The following is a 19591-nucleotide window of genomic DNA, read 5'->3' on the forward strand; positions in this document are numbered from 1 at the left end:
TTTCAGAATATAGGTCTTTTACCTCTTTGCTTAGGTTTATTCCGATTTATCTTACTGGTTTTGGTACAGTTGTAGTTGGATTGTTTTCTTAATTTCTCTTTCTGCTGCTTCATAATTGGTGTATGAAATGCAACAGATTTTTGTACATTGATTTTGTATCCTGCAACTTTACTGAATTCATGTATCAGTTCTAGCAATTTTTTGGTGGAGTCTTTTGGATTTTCTATATAGAATATCATGTCATCTACAAATAGTGAAAATTTGACTTCTTCCTTGCCTATTTGGATGCCTTTTATTTCTTTTTGTTGTGTGATGATAGCAGGCATTCTTTTCCCCTTTGGTCTTAATGAGAGTGCTTTCATATTTTGTTATTAATAATTCTGATGTTTAAAGGTTTTTGGTAGATACCTTTTTGTTCCTGTTTGCTAGAGTTTCATTGTGGAAAGCTTTTGAGTTTCAATAAATGTTTTTCTTTATCCATAGATGATTAGATGGTTTTTAGTTTTTTATCTGTTAATGTGGTGAATTACATATTACATTTTTAATGTTGAACCAACTTTGTAGTCCTGATACCAATCCATTTTTACAGCTTTTTCATTCATGGCTACTTGCTCTTTGCCAATATATTTAGTATTTTTTGCATCTGTGTTAATCAGTGAAGTTGACCTGCAGTTTTTCCTTCATGAACTCTTCTTGTCAGATTTTAGAATCAAGATACTAGTCTCATAAAATCTATTGGTGAGTATTCCTCTTATTCTTCCTTAGAATAATTTGTGTAAGATCAAAATTCTTTGTTTTTTGAATGTTTGGTAGAACTTTGTTCATCTTGTCCTGTGATTTTCTTGTAAAAAGAATTTCTTGTGAAAAGAACTAATTCAGTTTGTGCTAAGATTCTGTTTCTCCTATAGTAATGAAGTTATAGCATTTTTTCCTGAGAATTTTTATGTCCTATGTAAATTTTCAAATTTATTAAAGTTGCCCATTATCTTCTCTTATCTAAAGTTGGTAGTATATGTAACTATGATCTCTTTTTCCTCCCAAAAAGGGAGAAACAAATTTTTCCATGGATTTATCACTTTTTTTTTTAGTATTTTCAGTCATTTTTCTCTTCACTGACACTCTCTAATTTATCTTTTTAAAAATTTCATTTATTCCTCCTCTTTATTATTTAATTCCTCCTGCATTTATTTATGCTGTTCTCTTTTTTTAAGTTTTGGTTTTTTTCAAAAAATTTTTTAGTGTTTATTATTTATTTTTGAGAGACAGAGCACAAGTGGGGGAGGGGCAGAGAGAGAAAGACACACAGAATCTGAAGCAGGCTCCAGGCTCTGAGCTGTCAGCATAGAGCTAGATGCAGGGCTTTAACTCATAAACTACTAGATCATGACCTGAGCTTAAGTTGGATGTTTAACCAATTAAGCCACCCAGGTGCCCTTCTTTTCTTAAGTTTTAAAGTTAGATAATTCATTATTTTTGAGGCTTTCTTTTTTCTATTATAAGCACTTAAGACTATATTAGGGATATATTCCACATGTTTTGATATGTCATCTTTTTGTTGTCATGTATATCTAATCATTTTCTAATTTCCATTGATTTCTTCTGGACCCATGAATTAAGTGGAATTTTTAAGTTCCAAATTAAAAATTTTTTAATTGCATTGTGGTTAGAGAAGATGGTCTGTTTAACTCAAATTCTTTGAAAACTTATTTTATGTCTTAGTGGTTAAGTGGTTGTTGTGTCCTAAAAAATATTATCTGTTTCTGGTTGTGGAGTGTACAGCATTTGATATATGTTCATTGGATTAAGCTCATTAATTTTGCTGATCAAATCTTCTGTGTCTTTATTGATTTAAAAAAAATCTCTGAGGGGCACCTGGATGGCTCAGCTGGTTGAGCGTCCAACTCTTGATTTTTGACTGAGGTCATGATTTCATGGTTTCATGGGTTCAAGCCCCATGTCAGGCCCTGTGCAGTGACCCTGTGGAGCCTGCTTTGGATTCTGTCTCTCTCCCCTTCTCTCTGGCTCTTTGCCATGCACGTATGCTCACTCTCTCTCTCTCTCTCTTTTCTCTCTCTCAAAATAAATAAACATTAAAAATTATTTTAAAAATTGTGATGATGAATATATACATTTTTTTAGAATTCTGACAATTGGTTATTTCTGTTTTGAAAATATTTTATTAGGTCATATGTTTTTGGATTGTTCTATCTTTCTGGTAAATTCTTCCATATATTATTGTTACCCTTTTTAAATCTACTGATGATTTTTCTCTTAATTATTTTGCTTGATATTAGTGTAGCTATATTAGGCTTCTTTTGTTAATACTTGATGTAGTTTTTCTATCCCTTTATTCTCTTATTTTCTGTGTTTCTCTTGTAAACAGTATATATAGCTAAAAAGTTTTTTATTCTATGATAATCTGTGTTTTAACTAAATGATGGCAGTCAATTACATGTTTTGGTATTACTAATAGAATTGGACTTATTTCTACCATCTTATTTTCTTTTATAAATTCTTTTTCCATTTTTTTCTTGTTTCTTGACTTTTTCTCCATCTGCTAATTTGAAAGTTATACAGTCTATTTTTTTTCTTGTATTGATTAGCTTAGAAAATTTAACATTTATGGGACACCTGGCTAGCTCAGTGTAGATTTCATTAAAAAAGCTCAATGTAGATTTCATTAAAAAAAATGTTTTAATGTTTTTACTTATTTTTGAGACAGAGAGAGACAGAGTGTCAGCAGGGGAGGGGCAGAGAGAAAGGGAGACATAGAATCCAAAGCAGGCACCAGGCTCTGAGCTGTTAGCACAGAGCCTGACGTGGGGCTCGAACTTGTGAACCATGAGATCATGACCTGAGGTGAGGTTGGAGGCTCAACCAACTGAGCCACCCAGGTGCCCCATATTTCATTTTAATTGCTCTACTTAAGATTTATTATGATTCTTGTATCTGACTATTCTGGTCTTAACAGTTTCTGGGTAATGATCAATGGTTATTTCTTCACATATTATTACTCCCCTATTCACTGTATTTTCTTTTCCTAAAACTCCAGTTAGATGTGCCTATGACCTTCTTTCTCATCCAGGTTAAACTGATGCTTTAAACTGATCCAGGTTGGGGCGCCTGGGTGGCGCAGTCAGTTAAGCGTCCGACTTCAGCCAGGTCACGATCTTGCGGTCCGTGAGTTCGAGCCCCGCGTCAGGCTCTGGGCTGATGGCTCCAAGCCTGGAGCCTGTTTCTGATTCTGTGTCTCCCTCTCTCTCTGCCCTTCCCCCGTTCATGCTCTGTCTCTCTCTGTCCCAAAAAATAAATAAAAAACGTTGAAAAAAAAAAAAAAATAAACTGATCCAGGTTAAACAGTTGCCCCTTACTGACTCAAAAGTAACTTTTGAAGTCTTTTTGACCTCTGGGAGTTTACCTTAATTTTTTGCCAGATTTGCAACACATCTAAAAAGATATTTTCTCTCTTTTACACAACATCTTAAGTTTGTTTGTTTCAATATGTCTGGTTTGTCATTTTAACTAGCCTGCTGTATTGCTGGACAGGGATCCTGTGTACTGTTAAAGGATCTAGTTACTCACTACCATGTTGCTCTAATTTTATACCCATGTACACTCTCTCTGAATGAGAAAGGATGCATCTACACCTTTTGGTAATGTGGTAGATTAAATATAATATCATAATGTGTTTTCTTAATTTTCTTTGAACACATGAGATTGATTTTGTTACATGCCTTTATTACCCAGTTATTTTAAAAATTGTCTCTTCACATCATTTGTCTGCTTTTAATGGACCATAGTTCTTTTTACTTATCTATAAGGTCTCTTCCTTATTCAGGATTTTATTCTTTTGTCTCACATTAAAAACAGATTAAAATTATTTTAATTATGGTAAGACACATATAACAAAATTTACTCTTAACTGTTTTTAAAGTACTGTCTATTCACTACCATTAAGTACTTTCATAGTGTTGTGCTACTGTCACCAGCATCTTGCCATAGAACTCTTTTTATCTTGTAAGTCTGAAACTATACACATTAAACAGTAATTCTCCATTCTCCCTTTCCCCAGTCTCAATAACCATCATTCCACCTTCTCTCTGTGACTTGCACTGCTGTAAGTACCTTATATAAGTAGAATCATACAGCGTTTGTCTTCTTTTGACTGGCTTATTTCACATGGGGTAATCAAAGTTCATTCATCTTGTAGCGTGTGTCACAATTTCCTTTTTCTTTAATGTTTGCTTATTTATTTTGAGAGAGAAAGAGAGAGAGCGAGCAAGCCAGGGAGGGGCAGAGAAGGAGAGAGAATCCCAAGCAGGCTCCACGCTGTCGGCACAGAGCCCAACACGGGACTTGAACTCATGAACCATAAGATCATGACCTGAGCCCAAAATCAAGAGTCTGATGCTTAACTAACTGAGCCACCCAGGTGCCCCACAATTTCTTCCTTTTTAAAAGTGAAATAATATTCTATTGTATGTATATATCACATTTTGTTTATCCATTTAATGACATATGTTTTGGTTGCTTCCATCTTTTGGCTATTGTAAATAATGCTCCTATGAACATATGGGTAAAAATACCTGTTTGAAACCTTGCTTTCAATTCTTTTGGGTATATACTTAGAAGTGGAATTGCTGGATCTTATGGTAATTTTATTTTTAATTTTTGAGGAACTGTTATACTGTTTTCCACAGAGGCTCTCCCATTTTACGTTCTCACCAACAGTGCCAAGGGTTCCAGTTTCCCCACATTTTCACCAACACCTGTTCTTTTCTTGTTTGTTTTTAATCTTTTTTTCCCCTTTTTTATTTTAGAGAGCACGTGAGCAGGGGAGAAGGGCAGAGGGAGAGAGAGACTCTTGAGCAGGCTCCACACTCAGTTCAGAGCCCAACATGGGGCTCAGTCCCACAACCCTGGGATCATGACCTGAGCTGAAATCAAGAGTTGGATGCTCAACCAACTGAGCCACCCAGCCACCCTTTTCTTTCTTTCTTCTTTTTAACAGTAGCCATCCTAATGAGTATGAAGTGGCATTTTGTGGTTTTGATTTGCATTTCCCTAATGATTAGTGATGTTGAACATCTTTTCATGCTTGTTGGACATTTGTATCTCTTCTTTGGAAAAATGTGTATTCAAGACCTTTGTCTATTTTTAAATTGTGTTCTTACTGAGTTGTAGGAGTTCTTTATATATTCTGGATATATATGCATTTTCAGATGCATGATTTGCAGATGTTTTACCCCATTTTGTGGATTGCTTTTTTATTTTGATGATTTTAATCTTTAATGCATAGAAGTTTTTAATTTTCATGAAATTCAGTTTTTTTACTTCCTCTTTTGTTGTCTATGTTTTATTATAGTATTATAACCAATAAATCATTGCTAAAGTCAATTTTATGAGGATTTTTTTTCTCTATGTTAACAACTAAAAATATTTCAGTTTTAGGTCTTACATTTAGGTCTTTGATCCACTTGGGGTTAACTTTTGTATATGATGTAAAGCAAGAGCCCAGCTTTATTGTTTTGCATGTGGATATCCAATTTTCACCGCATTTGTTAAAAGCCTGTCCTTTCCCCATTGAATGGTTTTGGCACCCTTATCATCTGTATGTCTTCTTTGGAAAAATGTCTATTCATGTTTTCTACCCATTTCTTAACTGGATTGTTTTTTGGCTGTTGAGTTGTATAAGTTCTTTACAGATTTTGGATACCAACCCTTTATCAGATATGTCATTTGCAAACCTTCTCCCATTTTGTAGGTTGCCTTTTAGTTTTATTGATTGTTTCCTTCACTGTGCAGAAGCTTCTTATTTTTATGAAGTCTCAATAGTTTATTTTTGCTTTTGTTTCCCTAGCCTCAGGAGACCTATCTAGTGAGAAGTTGCTACGACCAATGTCAAAGAGGTTACTGCTTGTGTTCTCCTCTAGGATTTTAATGGTTTCCTGCCTCACATTGAGGTCTTTAATCCATTTTGAATTTACTTTTGTGTATGGTGTAAGAAAGTGGTCCAGTTTTATTCTCTTGCGTGTTGCTGTCCAGTTTTCCCAATACCATTTGTTGAAGAGACTTTATTCTGTTGGATGTTCTTTACTGCTTTGTCAAAGATTATTTGGCCATATAGTTTTGGGTTCAATCCTGGGTTTTCTTTTCTGTTCCATTGATCTATGTGTCTGTTTTTTGTGCCAGTACCGTATTGTCTTGATCACTACAGCTTTGTAATATAATATGAAGTCTGGAATTGTGATGCCTCCAGCTTTGCGTTTCTTTTTCAAGATTGCTTTGGCTATTCGGGGTCTTTTGTGGTTCCATACAAATTTTAGGATTGTTTTTTCTAGCTCTGTGAAAAATGCTATTGATATTTTGCTAGGGATTGCATTAAATGTGTAGATTGCTTTGGGTAGTATAGACAGGTTAACAATATTTGCTTTCCAATTCTTAAGTATGGAATGTTTTTCCATTTCTTTGTGTCATCTTCAATTTCTTTCATTGGTGTTTTATAGTTTTCAGAGTATAGGTCTTTTCATCTCTTTGGTTAGATTTATTCCTAGGTATCTTATTGTTTTGGGTGCAGTTGTAAATGGGATTGATTCCTTGATTTCTGTTTCTGCTGCTTCATTATTGGTTTATACAAATGCAACAGATTTTTGTACATTGATTTTGTATCCTGAAACTTTACTGAATTCATGTATCAATTCTAGCAGTTTTTTGGTGGAGTCTTTTGGATTTTCTGTATAGAGTATCATGTCATCTACAAATAGTAGATCCTTGCCAATTTGGATGCCTTTTACTTCTTGTGGTTTCTGATTGCTGTGGCTTGTACTTCCAGTTCTATGTTAAATATCCGTGGTAAGAGTGGACATTCCTGTCTTGTTCCTGACCGTAGTGGAAGAGTGTTCAGTTCTTCCTCAATGAGAGTAAGATTAGCTGTGGGTTTTTCCTATTTGTTGGCACCCTTATCAAAAGTCATTTGACTATACATGTGAGGGTTTATATTTGGACTTTCTGTTTTCTATTCCATTAGTCTGTATGTCTCTTTATGCCAGTACCACACTGTTTTGATTACTGTAGAACTTTGAAGAAAGTTCTGAAATCAGGAAGTGTGAGATCTCCAACTTTCTTCTTCCTTTTCAAGATTGTTTTGACTATTCAGGGTCCATTGAGGTTCCATATGAATTTTTCTTATTTCTTGAAAAAAACATAATTGGAATTTCGATATGGATTGCAACTGAATCTGTAGGTAGCTTTAGGTAATATGGCTGTCTTAGTAATATTAATGTTGTAACCATGAATTCAGGATATCTCCATTTATTTACATCTTCTTTAATTTCTTTCAGCAATGTTTTGTAGTTTTTTCATTGTACCAGTTTTTCATCTCGTTAATTCCTATTTTATTCTTTTTCATGCTATTGTAAATAGAGTTGTTTTCTTAATTTCCTTTTCAGATTGTTGATTGTGCATAGAAATACAACTGATTTTGGTGTGTTGACTTTGTATTTTGCTACTATGCTGAATTTGTTAATTCTAAGTGGTGGGGGTGATGTAGAGTCTTTAGTGTTTCTACATATAAGAGCATATCATCTACAAATTTTAGTTTTTCCTTTATAATTTGGATTTTTAAAATGTATTTTTCTTGACTAATTGCTCTGGCTAGAACATCTAGTACTATACTGACAAAGTGGTCAAAGTGGGCATTCTTGCCTTGTTCCTGATCTTAGAGTTTTTAGTCCTTCACCATTGAATATGATGTTAGCTGTTGGCTTTTCATATATGGCTTCTATTATATTGAAGTAGTTTCCTTTTGTTGCCAGTTCAGTGTTTTTATCATAAAAGGGTGTTGAATTTTATAAAATGCTTTTTCTGCATCATTTGAGTTTTTTCCTTCATTTTGTTAATGTGTGTTACATTAATTTTTGCTGAACCATCCTTGCATTCCAGCAACAAATTCAACTTGGTCATGGTGTATAAGCCTTATAATATGCTGTTGAATTCAGTTTGCTAGTATTTGTTGATGAGGTTTACATCAGTGCTCGTAAGGGATATTGGTCTCTAGTTTTCTTATGGTATCTTACTTTGGCTTTGGTATCAGAGTAATGCTGGCCACATAAAATGAGTTTGGAAGTCTTCACTCCTCTTCATTTCTTTGGAAGAGTTTGAGGCGGATTATGTGAATTCTTAAACCTGTGATAGAATTCACCACAGACACTATCTGGTCTTAGGCCTTTATTTGTTGGAAGGCTTTGGATTACAGATTCAGTCAACTTACTAGTTATGGGTCTGTTCAGGTTTTCTTTCTTTATGATTCAGTCTTAGAAGGTTGTGTGTTTCTTAGAATTTGTCCGTTTTATCCAATTTATCGGCATGCAGTTGTCCATACTACTCTCTTATAATCCTTTTTATTTCTCTGTAATTGGTAGTAATGTGGCCCCTTTCATTTCTGATTTTAGTTACTTGTTTTTCCCCTAGTCAGTCCAACTAAAAGTTTGTCAGTTTTGTCAATCTTTTTGAAGAACTAACTCTTGGTTTTGTTGATTCTATTATTTTTCTATGTATTTTGTTGATCTCTACTTCAGTATATTCTTTTTCCTAGCTTTGGGTTTAGTTTGCTCTTTGTCTAGTTTGTTCACATGTAAAGTTAGGATGTTGATTTGCAATCTTTCTTTTTTAATGTAAGCATTAACAGCTTTACATTTCCCTTTTAGCACTGCTTTTGATGTATCCCATACTTTTTGGTATGTTATATTTTTCTTTTCATTCAAGATACCTTGTGATTTCTTCTTTGACCCATTGGTTGTTTAAGTGTGTGTTGTTTAATTTCCACATATTTGTGGATTTTTCCAGTATTATTTTGCTATTGATTTCTAGTTTCATTTCATTATGATTGAGAAAGATAATTTGTATGATTTCAGTCTTTTAAAATTTATTAATGCACGGGGGCACCTGGGTGGCTCAGTTGGTTGAGCATCCAATTTCGGCTCAGGTCATGATCTTGCAATTCACAGCTTCAAGCCCCATTTTGGGCTCTGGGCTGACAGCTCAGAGCCTGGAGCCTTCTTCAGATTCTGTGTCTCCCTGTCTCTCTCTGCCCCTCCCCCATCACGCTCTGTGTCTCTCTCAAAAATAAATAAAAACATTAAAATTTTTTAAAATTTATTAATGCATGTTTTATGGACAGCATATAGTCTTATCCTGGATACATGTTTACTATTTTGATAAACTTTAGGATTTAAAAAAAAAATTCTTGAAGTCAGTTTGCCAAACTGAAAAATCTGAGAGAATGGTGCTCCACAAGACTGTGCTTATTTCAGATAGTTTCTGCAAGTTTGGGGATTTTCAGGGCCACTCTCATTTGACTAGCTGGCTACAGATAAGAGGGTGCCTACAGTCACCCTCAGGTTTGATAACTCACAACAGTGACCTCCAGAGGTCAGGAAAGAACCATATTATGATTACAGTTTTATTGTAGCAAAAGATAACAAAGAACCAGCCAAAAGCACAGCCACCAATGGCAAGGTCTGGCAGAGTTGGAAACATGAAAGGGCCTTCCAGACATCTCAATATTCAAAAGAATAAGCTTTCAAGAGAGCTTCAGTGTTACAGAGTTATTTGTTTGTTTGTGTTTTGGTTTAACTAGGTAGGTATGATTGAGTGGATCATTGCCCAATGCCCAATGTGATTCAGTCTCCAGCCTCCTTCCCTTCCCAGACTGATACCATGATAGCTCAAAGCACCAACCCTTTAATCACATGGTTGGTCTTTCTGGCACGGCTAGCCTCCATCCTAAGTCATCACATTAGCAAAAACTATCTAGGGGCATGCCATGAGTCATAAACTATAGCTATAAACTATCAAGTATGGGGGCACCTGGGTGGCTCAGTCAGTTAAGTGTCTGACTTTAGCTCAGGTCATGATCTCACAACTCATGAGTTCAAGCCCTGCATCAGGCTCTGTGCTGAAGCTCAGGGCCGGAGCCTGCTTCAAATTCTGTGTCTCCCTCTCTCTCTGCCCTCTGCCTCCCCCCATTCGTGCTCTCTCTCTCTCTCTCTCTCAAAAGTAAATAAAATATTAAACTATCAGGTATGGTCCAAGGGCCTCACAATTATACTCCTTCCAGTAACTTAGAGTGGTTAGAGGGTTACCTCTTGGAACTATGGACAAAAGCCTGCCAAATTCTTTATTACCCAGTTTTTTAAAAAATTCACTATGAGGCTCTGACTGTAATTGAATGGAAGTAATAGGTTAATTTTAGAATTAATGGCTTTACATTTTGGTTCTTCATATAGAAAAACAAAGTATGCATCTTCTCCCTTTATTCAAATTTAAGGGGAGGGGGGCAGTTCCCTCATTAGAATTGTAAAGCTTTTTGCTCATTTCTCGCAAAGTTTATTTTTAGGGTATTTTCCCTCTTCATTGTTGTTGTCAATGTTAGTTATCTCCTGATGTTATTTTCTTTATGCCTTCCTCTATTGCTTTTTAAAATTGATTCAGAAGTTGCAAAATGATACAATCTTATTTGAAAAAAATAAGTATAAATAGTATAGTAATCTCCCTTCTTCTACATAGCTTCTACATTCTATTTGCATTTTATTTATGATATGATTCATATCTGGTGTTTTGCAAGTCACAACATATTCATAATTCTTTTTAATGGTCATTATTATTAGCTGTTGTTATTATTACTTTTGTGACATTTCTTGACTAATATTCCAGTACTGTGTGTGTTTTGTGATTCTGTATTTTAATCTTTTTCAGTATAAATCATTGAACAAGTTGATTTTCAAAAAAATTTTTTTTAACATGTATTCATTTTTGAGAGATGGAAAGGGACAGAGCATGAGTGGAGTAGGGGCAGAGAGAGAAGAAGACACAGAATCTGAAGCAGGCTCCAAGCTCTGAGCTGTCAGCACAGAACCCAACGTGGGGCTTGAATCCACAGACTGTGAGATCAAGACCTGAGCTGAAGTTGGATACTTAACTGACTGAACCACCCAGGCACCCCAGAACAAGTTGATTTTCATTACAACATTTAATTTCATATCATGTGATGTTAATATTCTTAGCCATGATTTTTTTGGTTTACATTTGTTCCTTCTTAATCTCTTTTGGTTTGTTCTCTTTTCCCAAATATCTTAATGTTGGATACATTGTCTCTGGGGTAATGTCTCTGGGGTTCATTACTTGCTCCTTTCTCTTCTCTTTATACTCATTCTCTTGGTAATATATTCTCTTTAACTGCCATGTATATGCTGGTAATTTCTAGTTTAAAATCTCTAGTCCAGACTTCCATCTTAAATTCAGTCTTATGGGTCCATAACACTGCCTTCTCAGCATTTCCATTTCAGTGTCTAAAATCAACTTGGCTGGGTGGCTGTCAGTTAAGCATCTGACTCTTAATTTCGGCTTGGGTCATGATCTTGCAGTTTGTGAGTTCGAGCTCTGGATCAGGCTCTGTGCAGACAGTGTGGAGCTTGCTTGGGATTCTCTCCCTCTCTTTCTGCCCCTCCCCCGCTCATGCCATCTCTCTCTTTCAAAATAAATAAATATTTTTAAAAATAAAAATTAAAAACACTTTAAGTTTATTATGTTCAAAACTGAACTCCAGATCTTACATATATCCCCACCTAAACCTGTGCCCATGGCCTTTCCCATCAATGTTGATGGCTAATCCATTCTTCTATTGCTCAGGACATAAACTTTGAAGGCTTGCTCATCTCTTTTTACTGTTACTTTCCATATCCAATCTGTCAGCATATCCTCTTGGCATTTCCTACAAAATACATCTAGAATCTGGCCACCTCACTATACCTCCATTGATAGCTCTCTGGTCTGGATCCTCATCATCTTCACCTGGATTACTACATTCATAGGTCCCCTTACTTCTTCCATATTTGCCTCCATTCAGTATTTTCATTGAACTGTACATAAGTATCACTCCTCTACTCCACAGACACTTCAGTGGCTTTCCATCCCACTCAGGATAAGAACCAAATTCCTTAGAAAGTATATAAACCTTAAATAATCTTATCTTTTATTTCCTGACTTCATCTCCTACAACACCTCTCCAGACACACTGGCCTTCTTGCTATTCCCTAAACATATCATATGTGCTTCTACTTTTAGGCTATTTCTTCCGCCCACAATGCTCTTTCTCAATATCTAAGTGACTGACTTCTTCACTTATTTCAAATCTTTGCTTAAATGTTAATTTATTAATTATTCCTACCTCTGACTTTACCAACATTCCTAATCTCTTTTACCCTGCTTTTCTTCTTGTGAAGCACTTAGTACCTTCTAACATATAATAAAATTTACTCATTTAGCATTTATTTCCTATCTCCCCCAAGAATATAAGGTCCATAAAGGTAAGGATCTTTGTTTTGTTTAATATCAAAAGCATTAGAAGACTTTGGCACAAGGTTTGATAAATATTCTTGCAAGAAAAAACTATAATAATGGATGTTATTTCAGTGCTTGTATTATTCATACATGCATAAAATTGTAACCAAGTCCATCCATCTCCATAATTCCTTATTGACATGAGATTTACCTTTCTGATTTTTAAAAAAATGTTTATTTTGAGAGAGAGAGAAAGTGTGAGGGAGGGGCAGAGAGGGGGGCAGGGACAGAGGATCCAAAGTGGGTTCCATGCTATCAGCACAGAGCCTGATGAAGGGCTTGACCTCACAAACCGTGAGATCATGACCTGAGCTGAAGTTGGATGCTTAACCGACTGAGCTACTCAGGCACCCCTACCTTACTAATTTTCTTATAATTTCTAATCATTCCTCTTCAAGTTTCTGTATGATCTATTTTCAGTTTCTTACAAACATCAGAACTACAAAAGCCAATGTTCTTGTGGGTTTTGTTATTAAATTCACATACTTCACTTTATGAATGTAAATTCAGAAATGTTCCTTCTGGTACATCATAGAGGAGACATGTTTTTAAATTATTTTTCAGGCTGGGAATCTAGGTGTGAGACTGAAGAATTAACCTCAAAGCAAGATATTTATGAAGCACAATCATCCCAGAAGATTCTAGAAAAACTTACAAGCTGTGGCCTTGAGTATTCCAGTTTAAGAGAAGAATGGAAATGTGAGGACCATTTTGAGACACAGCCAGTAAATCAGAAGGCATGTTTCAAGGAAGAGACAATCACTCATGAAGAAGCCCTTATTAATAAAAGAGCACAAGAATATAACAAATCTTGGGGAAATTTCCATCCGAACACACTGCTTCATACACAACAGATAACCACCAAAGAGGAGAAAGTACATAAACATGATACACATAAGAAAAGCTTTAAAAAAAATTTAATGGCCATTAAGCCCAAGAGTATCTATACAGAGAAAAAACTTTTGAAATGTAATGACTGTGAAAAAGTCTTTAGCCAGAGCTCATCTCTTACTCTTCATCAAAGAATTCATACTGGAGAGAAACCATATAAATGTGTAGAATGTGGAAAAGCCTTCAGCCAGAGATCAAATCTTGTTCAACACCAGAGGATTCATACTGGAGAGAAACCCTATGAATGTAAGGAATGTAGGAAAGCCTTCAGTCAGAATGCACACCTAGTTCAGCATCTGAGAGTTCATACTGGAGAAAAACCTTATGAATGCAAAGTGTGTAGGAAAGCCTTTAGCCAGTTTGCTTACCTTGCTCAACATCAGAGAGTTCATACTGGAGAGAAGCCTTATGAATGTATTGAATGTGGAAAAGCATTTAGCAATAGATCATCCATTGCTCAACACCAGAGAGTTCATACTGGTGAGAAACCTTATGAATGTAATGTCTGTGGGAAAGCATTTAGCCTTCGTGCATACCTTACTGTACACCAGAGAATACATACTGGAGAGAGACCCTATGAATGTAAGGAATGTGGGAAGGCTTTCAGCCAGAATTCACATCTTGCTCAACATCAGAGAATTCATACTGGAGAAAAACCTTATAAATGTCAAGAATGTAGGAAAGCATTCAGCCAGATTGCCTACCTTGCCCAACATCAAAGAGTTCATACTGGAGAGAAACCCTATGAATGTATTAAGTGTGGGAAGGCTTTTAGCAATGACTCATCCCTTACTCAGCATCAGAGAGTTCATACTGGAGAGAAGCCTTATGAATGTAACGTTTGTGGAAAGGCTTTCAGTTACTGTGGATCCCTTGCCCAACATCAGAGAATTCATACTGGAGAGAGACCCTATGAATGTAAGGAATGCAAGAAAACTTTCAGGCAGCATGCACACCTTGCTCATCATCAGAGAATCCATCTTGGGGAGTCACTCTCACCACCCAATCCAGTCAATCACCAAGTTCTCTAGACACTATCTCATAAATATATCCAGAATTTATATTCTTTTTTTTCTATCTCTAAAGTCACCGTAGATTCATCTCACCTCAATCACCATACTGTAGCTTTCCAAGAGGTCTTCCTATATCAACTTTTGATCCCCTTAAATTCATTCCCACCATGCCCCAAACTGATTTTTTTAGTATAAGAATATATCACTGCCTCCAGTTAAGACTTTTTTTTCTTTTTTGGCTTATTATTTTCTTAAGCTAACATCCTCAGTCTTTAAATTGTCTGTGAGGTGCTTCATTATCTGGTTCTTACATACCTTTCAGTCTTATTTTATTTATTCCAGTCTCCTTCACTGAGCACTAGGCACTTCCCAGGACTAAGAGCTTAGATTCTGGAAAATCAGCTCTACAACTGCTGTGGTATTGTACGACTTTGAGTAATTTGTTTGACTTATCTAAACCTCAGGGTTTTCTTTAATTCTTAAAATAGGGATAATAAAGGATACTGTATTGTAGAACTGTGATTATTAAATGATATAGTGTCTGTTGTAGACTGATGCATATAAAGGAATAAATTTGCATGTAAAGTGCTTCACGTAGCACATCAATTATAGCAGATATTCAATAAATCATAATAGCTAACGTGTATTGAGTGTCTACTCTGCACCAGGCACTGTTCTACATACTCAGCATATGTTAAGTTACTTACTCCACAGCTAGAACAAAATTCTTCAGTGGACAAAGTAGAACATCCCTGGGAAGCAGCAGGTCAGAATTAAGAAAACCTAAAAATTTTAGAAACATAAGTGGGAGTCTTTGCACTCTAGATACGTAATCAGGATAGACAACAAGTAGAACTACTAACACCTACAACCAGTTTTAGGAAGTTTCTAAAGAGAATTGGATAAACAATATAAGGAGAATGATGATTGAGAAGAATATAGAACTCACATTTAGATCAAGAAAAGAATAGAGGATCACAACTCCAAAAAACCAATAAACATAGAAATTCACACTGTCCCATAAAAATATACCAGGCCCACGCAATTGTATGGGTGAATCTAAGTAATTTAAGAAGCATTTAAATTGTTCTACACCACAGAAAAAGTATAAAGTTTGTGAATGTTTTAGCCAGTGGTTGTAAAATTTAAACCAAATAGGAATTAAGGGTAAAAAGCTACAGACAAATATATATAGGGTTTCCTATATATATTATATATATATATATATATATATAATATATATAATTTCTCCTTCAGTGAATATTGAGTACCTACTGTTTGCTGGACATGGTTTTAGACACAAGAAGACAATAGTGATCAATACTAAGACTATGTCTTCATGGAGTTAAATTTCAAAGGCTAAAATCATTAACACTTAAATATAAAACAATAGATTTTCTAGACCTAGCAAAATGAAAAATAATAAACTGAGGAGTATTATATGGTCTAAGCTGAAGAGACAGCCTAATAAAAGTTGTCAGCTATTCCTAATTCACAAATTCACTCCAATTAGAACCAAAATTCCTCAGGTCTTTTTTCCTGCTAATTTCACAGCTTTGTTCTAAATTCATCTATGAAGTGTGAACTCTTAAGCAAGACAGCTGTCGAGTCTGACCTATTTCTAGAAATTCTGCATATGATTAAGATGGCTTAGACCCATAGAGAAAAGATGCATTTGGGGTTATTAGAATAATTGTTTATATCCATTACAGTAAGGAAAAAGCAAATAAAATCATAGTGAACTATTTCAAAATCATTACATTGGCAAAAGCATCATAGTACCAATTACTGGAAAGATGTGGAGTAGTACGAATGTTCATACAGTGCTATTGGAAGTAGTTGTATTTAGGATAATTTAGCAATATCTAGTAAAGTTGAAAATGCGTATACTCTCTGACCCAGCAGTTCCACACTTAAACCTCTTATAGTCTCTCCTCTCTTCATGTGTCTAGAGAAGTATACATGAAAGTCTATTTCAGTATTATTTAAGAATGAAAAGCTTAAAGCAATCAAAATAACCATTAGGGTGAATAGAAGTTAGATCCCAAGTTAAAAAGAATGAAGTAGAGATATTTCTGTCAGCATGGATAAATCTTAAAACAATGTTAATGAAATTGAACTAGACAGTATTTTGTATTATATGGTACCATTTATATAAAGTTTGAAAATATGCAAATTGATGCTATGTGTATTTTCCATGGCTAAATACCATATAGATTTAGTATAGCAACATTCATGGAAATAATAATTAAATCCAAAACAGTGGTGACCTCTGGAGGGGGAGAAAAATGAGCTTGAGAAAAGGATGCAAAAGGAGATATCTGTTAATCACTCACTTCTTTAAAAAATAAGCAAACATGGCCAATTCTTATAAATTGATAAAGCTGGTTGTTGGTTTATAGGTAGGTTCTTATTCTCTATATCTTTCTGTATATTTAAACTACTTCATAATAAAAAAATAACATTTAAGTATTTGCTTTTGTCAAGTTACTTCCTTACTATATCTCAGGCATGCCACTGGTGTTCCCATCCATATTCATCATTCCCTTCAGAAAGAAGCTGACACATAATTGATTTCAGATGCAATCACTGTTAACAATTTGGTATATCAGTGTTTTGACAATGACTGTATTCTTTTTTTTTTTTTTAAATTTTTTTCAACGTTTATTTATTTTTGGGACAGAGAGAGATAGAGCATGAACGGGGGAGGGGCAGAGAGAGAGGGAGACACAGAATCGGAAACAGGCTCCAGGCTCTGAGCCATCAGCCCAGAGCCGGACGCGGGGCTCGAACTCACGGACCGCGAGATCGTGACCTGGCTGAAGTCGGACGCTTAACCGACTGCGCCACCCAGGCGCCCCCTCAATGACTGTATTCTTATGCTGACGGTTTTGTGACCTACTTATTACACATTTTCCCCCATCAGTCTTTTTCTTCCTCCCCAGCTTTACTGAGTTGTGACTGACAACACTGTATGTATAAAGGTGTACAGTGTGATGTTTTCATATATTTATACATTGTGAAATGATTACTACAATCAAACTAATTAACATATCCATCACCTTACATGTTATCGTGTGTGTGTGTGTGTGTGTGTGTGGTGAAAACACTTGAGGTCTCTGCAAATTTCAAGTATACATTAACTATAAGTTACCATGCTTTACATTAGGTCTTCAGCACTTACCCTTATAACTGAAAGTTTATACCTCTTGATCAATATCTCCCTTTCCCCCCACTCCCCAGCCACTCATCACCACCATTCTGTCACTGTGAGTTCAACTTATTATAGTCTACATGTAAGTTAGATCATACAATATTTGTTTTTCTGTGTCTGGCTTATTTCAGTTAGCATAATGTCCTCCAGGTTCAGCTATGTTTTTGTAAATGGCAGGATCTTCTTTGTTTTTAAGGCTGAATAACATTCCATTGGATGTGTGTGTGTGTGTGTGTGTGTGTGTGTGTGTGTGTGTGTGTGTTTTCTTTACCCGTCTACAGACACTAAGGTTTTTCCATATCTTGGCTACTGTAAATAATGCTGCAATGAAGATGGGCATGCAGATAAGTTTGAGATCCTGATTTCATTTCTTTGGAATATATACGCAGAAGTGAGGTCATATAGCAGTTCTATTTTTAATTTTTTGAGAACACTACATACTGTTTTCCTTAATGCCTGTACCAATTCACATATTGACCAAAAGCGTACAAAGGGTTTCCATTTCTCCATGTCCTCACCAACAGATATCTTTTCCCTTTTTGATAACAGCCATCCTAACAGGTGTGAGGTGATAACTCGTTGACATTTTTGTGGTTTTGATTTTCATTTCCCTTATAATTAATGATCTTGAGCACTTTTCATGTACTTGCTGGCCATTTGTATATCTTCTTTGGAAACATGTTTATTTGGGTCCTTTGCCCATTTTTGTTATTGTGCTTTTTTTTTTTTGCCATTAAGGTACATTAGTTCCTTATATATTTTGGACATTAATCCCTTACCAGATATGTAGAATCATATTTTATGTATCTGGTAAGGGGTTAATATTTTCTCCCATTTCATAGATTGCCTTTAATTTTGTTGATTGATTCCTTTGCTGTGCAGAAGCTTTTTAGTTTGTTGTAGTTCCATTTGTTTATTTTTGCTTTATGTTGCCTGTGCTTTGGTGTCAAATACAAAAATCATTGCCAAGACCAATTTTAGTGAGCTTATTCCCCATGTTTTCTTATAGGAGTTTAATGATTCCAGGTCCAAATGAAAGTCTAATACATTCTGCATTAATTTTGGAGTATGGTATAAGATAAAGATCTAATTTTAATCTTTTGTATATGGGTAACCAGTTTCCCCAATACCATTTTTTTTAAAGAGATTATCCGTTCCTCATTGCATTCTTGGTGACTTAGTAAAAAACTAGTTGACTGTATATGCAGAAATAAATCCATCATCATTCTTAACATTTACAGAGAACCTTTCTGTATGCACCATGATTTATTAATTCCCTGTTCTTTCCAACATTTTTAAATGTCTAGATTTTTCATAGGCCAATTACTATCCTTTCAGAACTTTTTCTCAGATGTTAAAAGGAGATAATACCTTTTTCATAGAATTATTGTATGAATTATCATCACACATATTAATGCCTAGCAATGCTTAATGTTAACTGTTACTATTCTATAAAATGTATGGGGGCAGTGGAAAGGGAACTGGAGAAGGGAAATGGTGTGAAGTCATTATAGTAGAAACAGGAGATTGAAATTCACTTAAGACAGGTATGTAGCACACAGGAACAAAGATATGTAGTAACTCTGGATTAAAAGATGTATGCCTAAATTAACTTGGTCACTATGTTTATAATCACTGTCCAGCATAATTTTTATTTCTGGTGACTTAGATTTTTTCACTATACTTTTCTTATTTATAAGTCAAATGTAAACATAAGCAATTAAAATATCAAAGAACTTATTTACCACTGTCAGAACTTAAAAGAAGCCCCAGACCTATATGCCTGCATGATTGGGAATATTAACAGGGGATAGGATGACAGAATGAAGCAGAGCACTTATCTACCACACTCCAGGGAATGAAAATTAGTAAAAGCAGTTAAAAAATAAAGTGACTGCCCTCATTTCAGGTCTATTACCTCATTAATAGCCTTTAGATGGAAATATATAGATGCACAGCACTATAGCTCAGTCCCTTATAGTAGCTTAGGAAAGAAATACTGTACTTAAATACTTTTGCCATAGGTCCCTAGGATCTGGAATGTCACTGTGCTTCTTATAGTCTATGCTCATAA

General features: G+C 35.2%; 1 protein-coding gene across 3 annotated transcripts in view; it reads left to right on the forward strand.

Moving 5' to 3' along the window:
• Positions 1-16775, forward strand: part of ZNF570 (zinc finger protein 570) — a 39192-nt gene extending 22417 nt beyond the window's left edge. For all 3 annotated transcript variants that reach the window (XM_043600649.1, XM_043600651.1, XM_043600650.1), the window contains one exon: positions 12964-16775. In XM_043600649.1, the coding sequence (XP_043456584.1) occupies positions 12964-14321 (1358 nt within the window). In that variant the 3' untranslated portion in view covers positions 14322-16775. The remainder of the gene's footprint in view (positions 1-12963) is intronic.
• Positions 16776-19591: the final 2816 nt, after the last annotated feature.

This window comes from Prionailurus bengalensis, chromosome E2 (genome assembly GCF_016509475.1).
Source record: "Prionailurus bengalensis isolate Pbe53 chromosome E2, Fcat_Pben_1.1_paternal_pri, whole genome shotgun sequence".
Taxonomy (NCBI): Eukaryota; Metazoa; Chordata; class Mammalia; order Carnivora; family Felidae; genus Prionailurus; species Prionailurus bengalensis.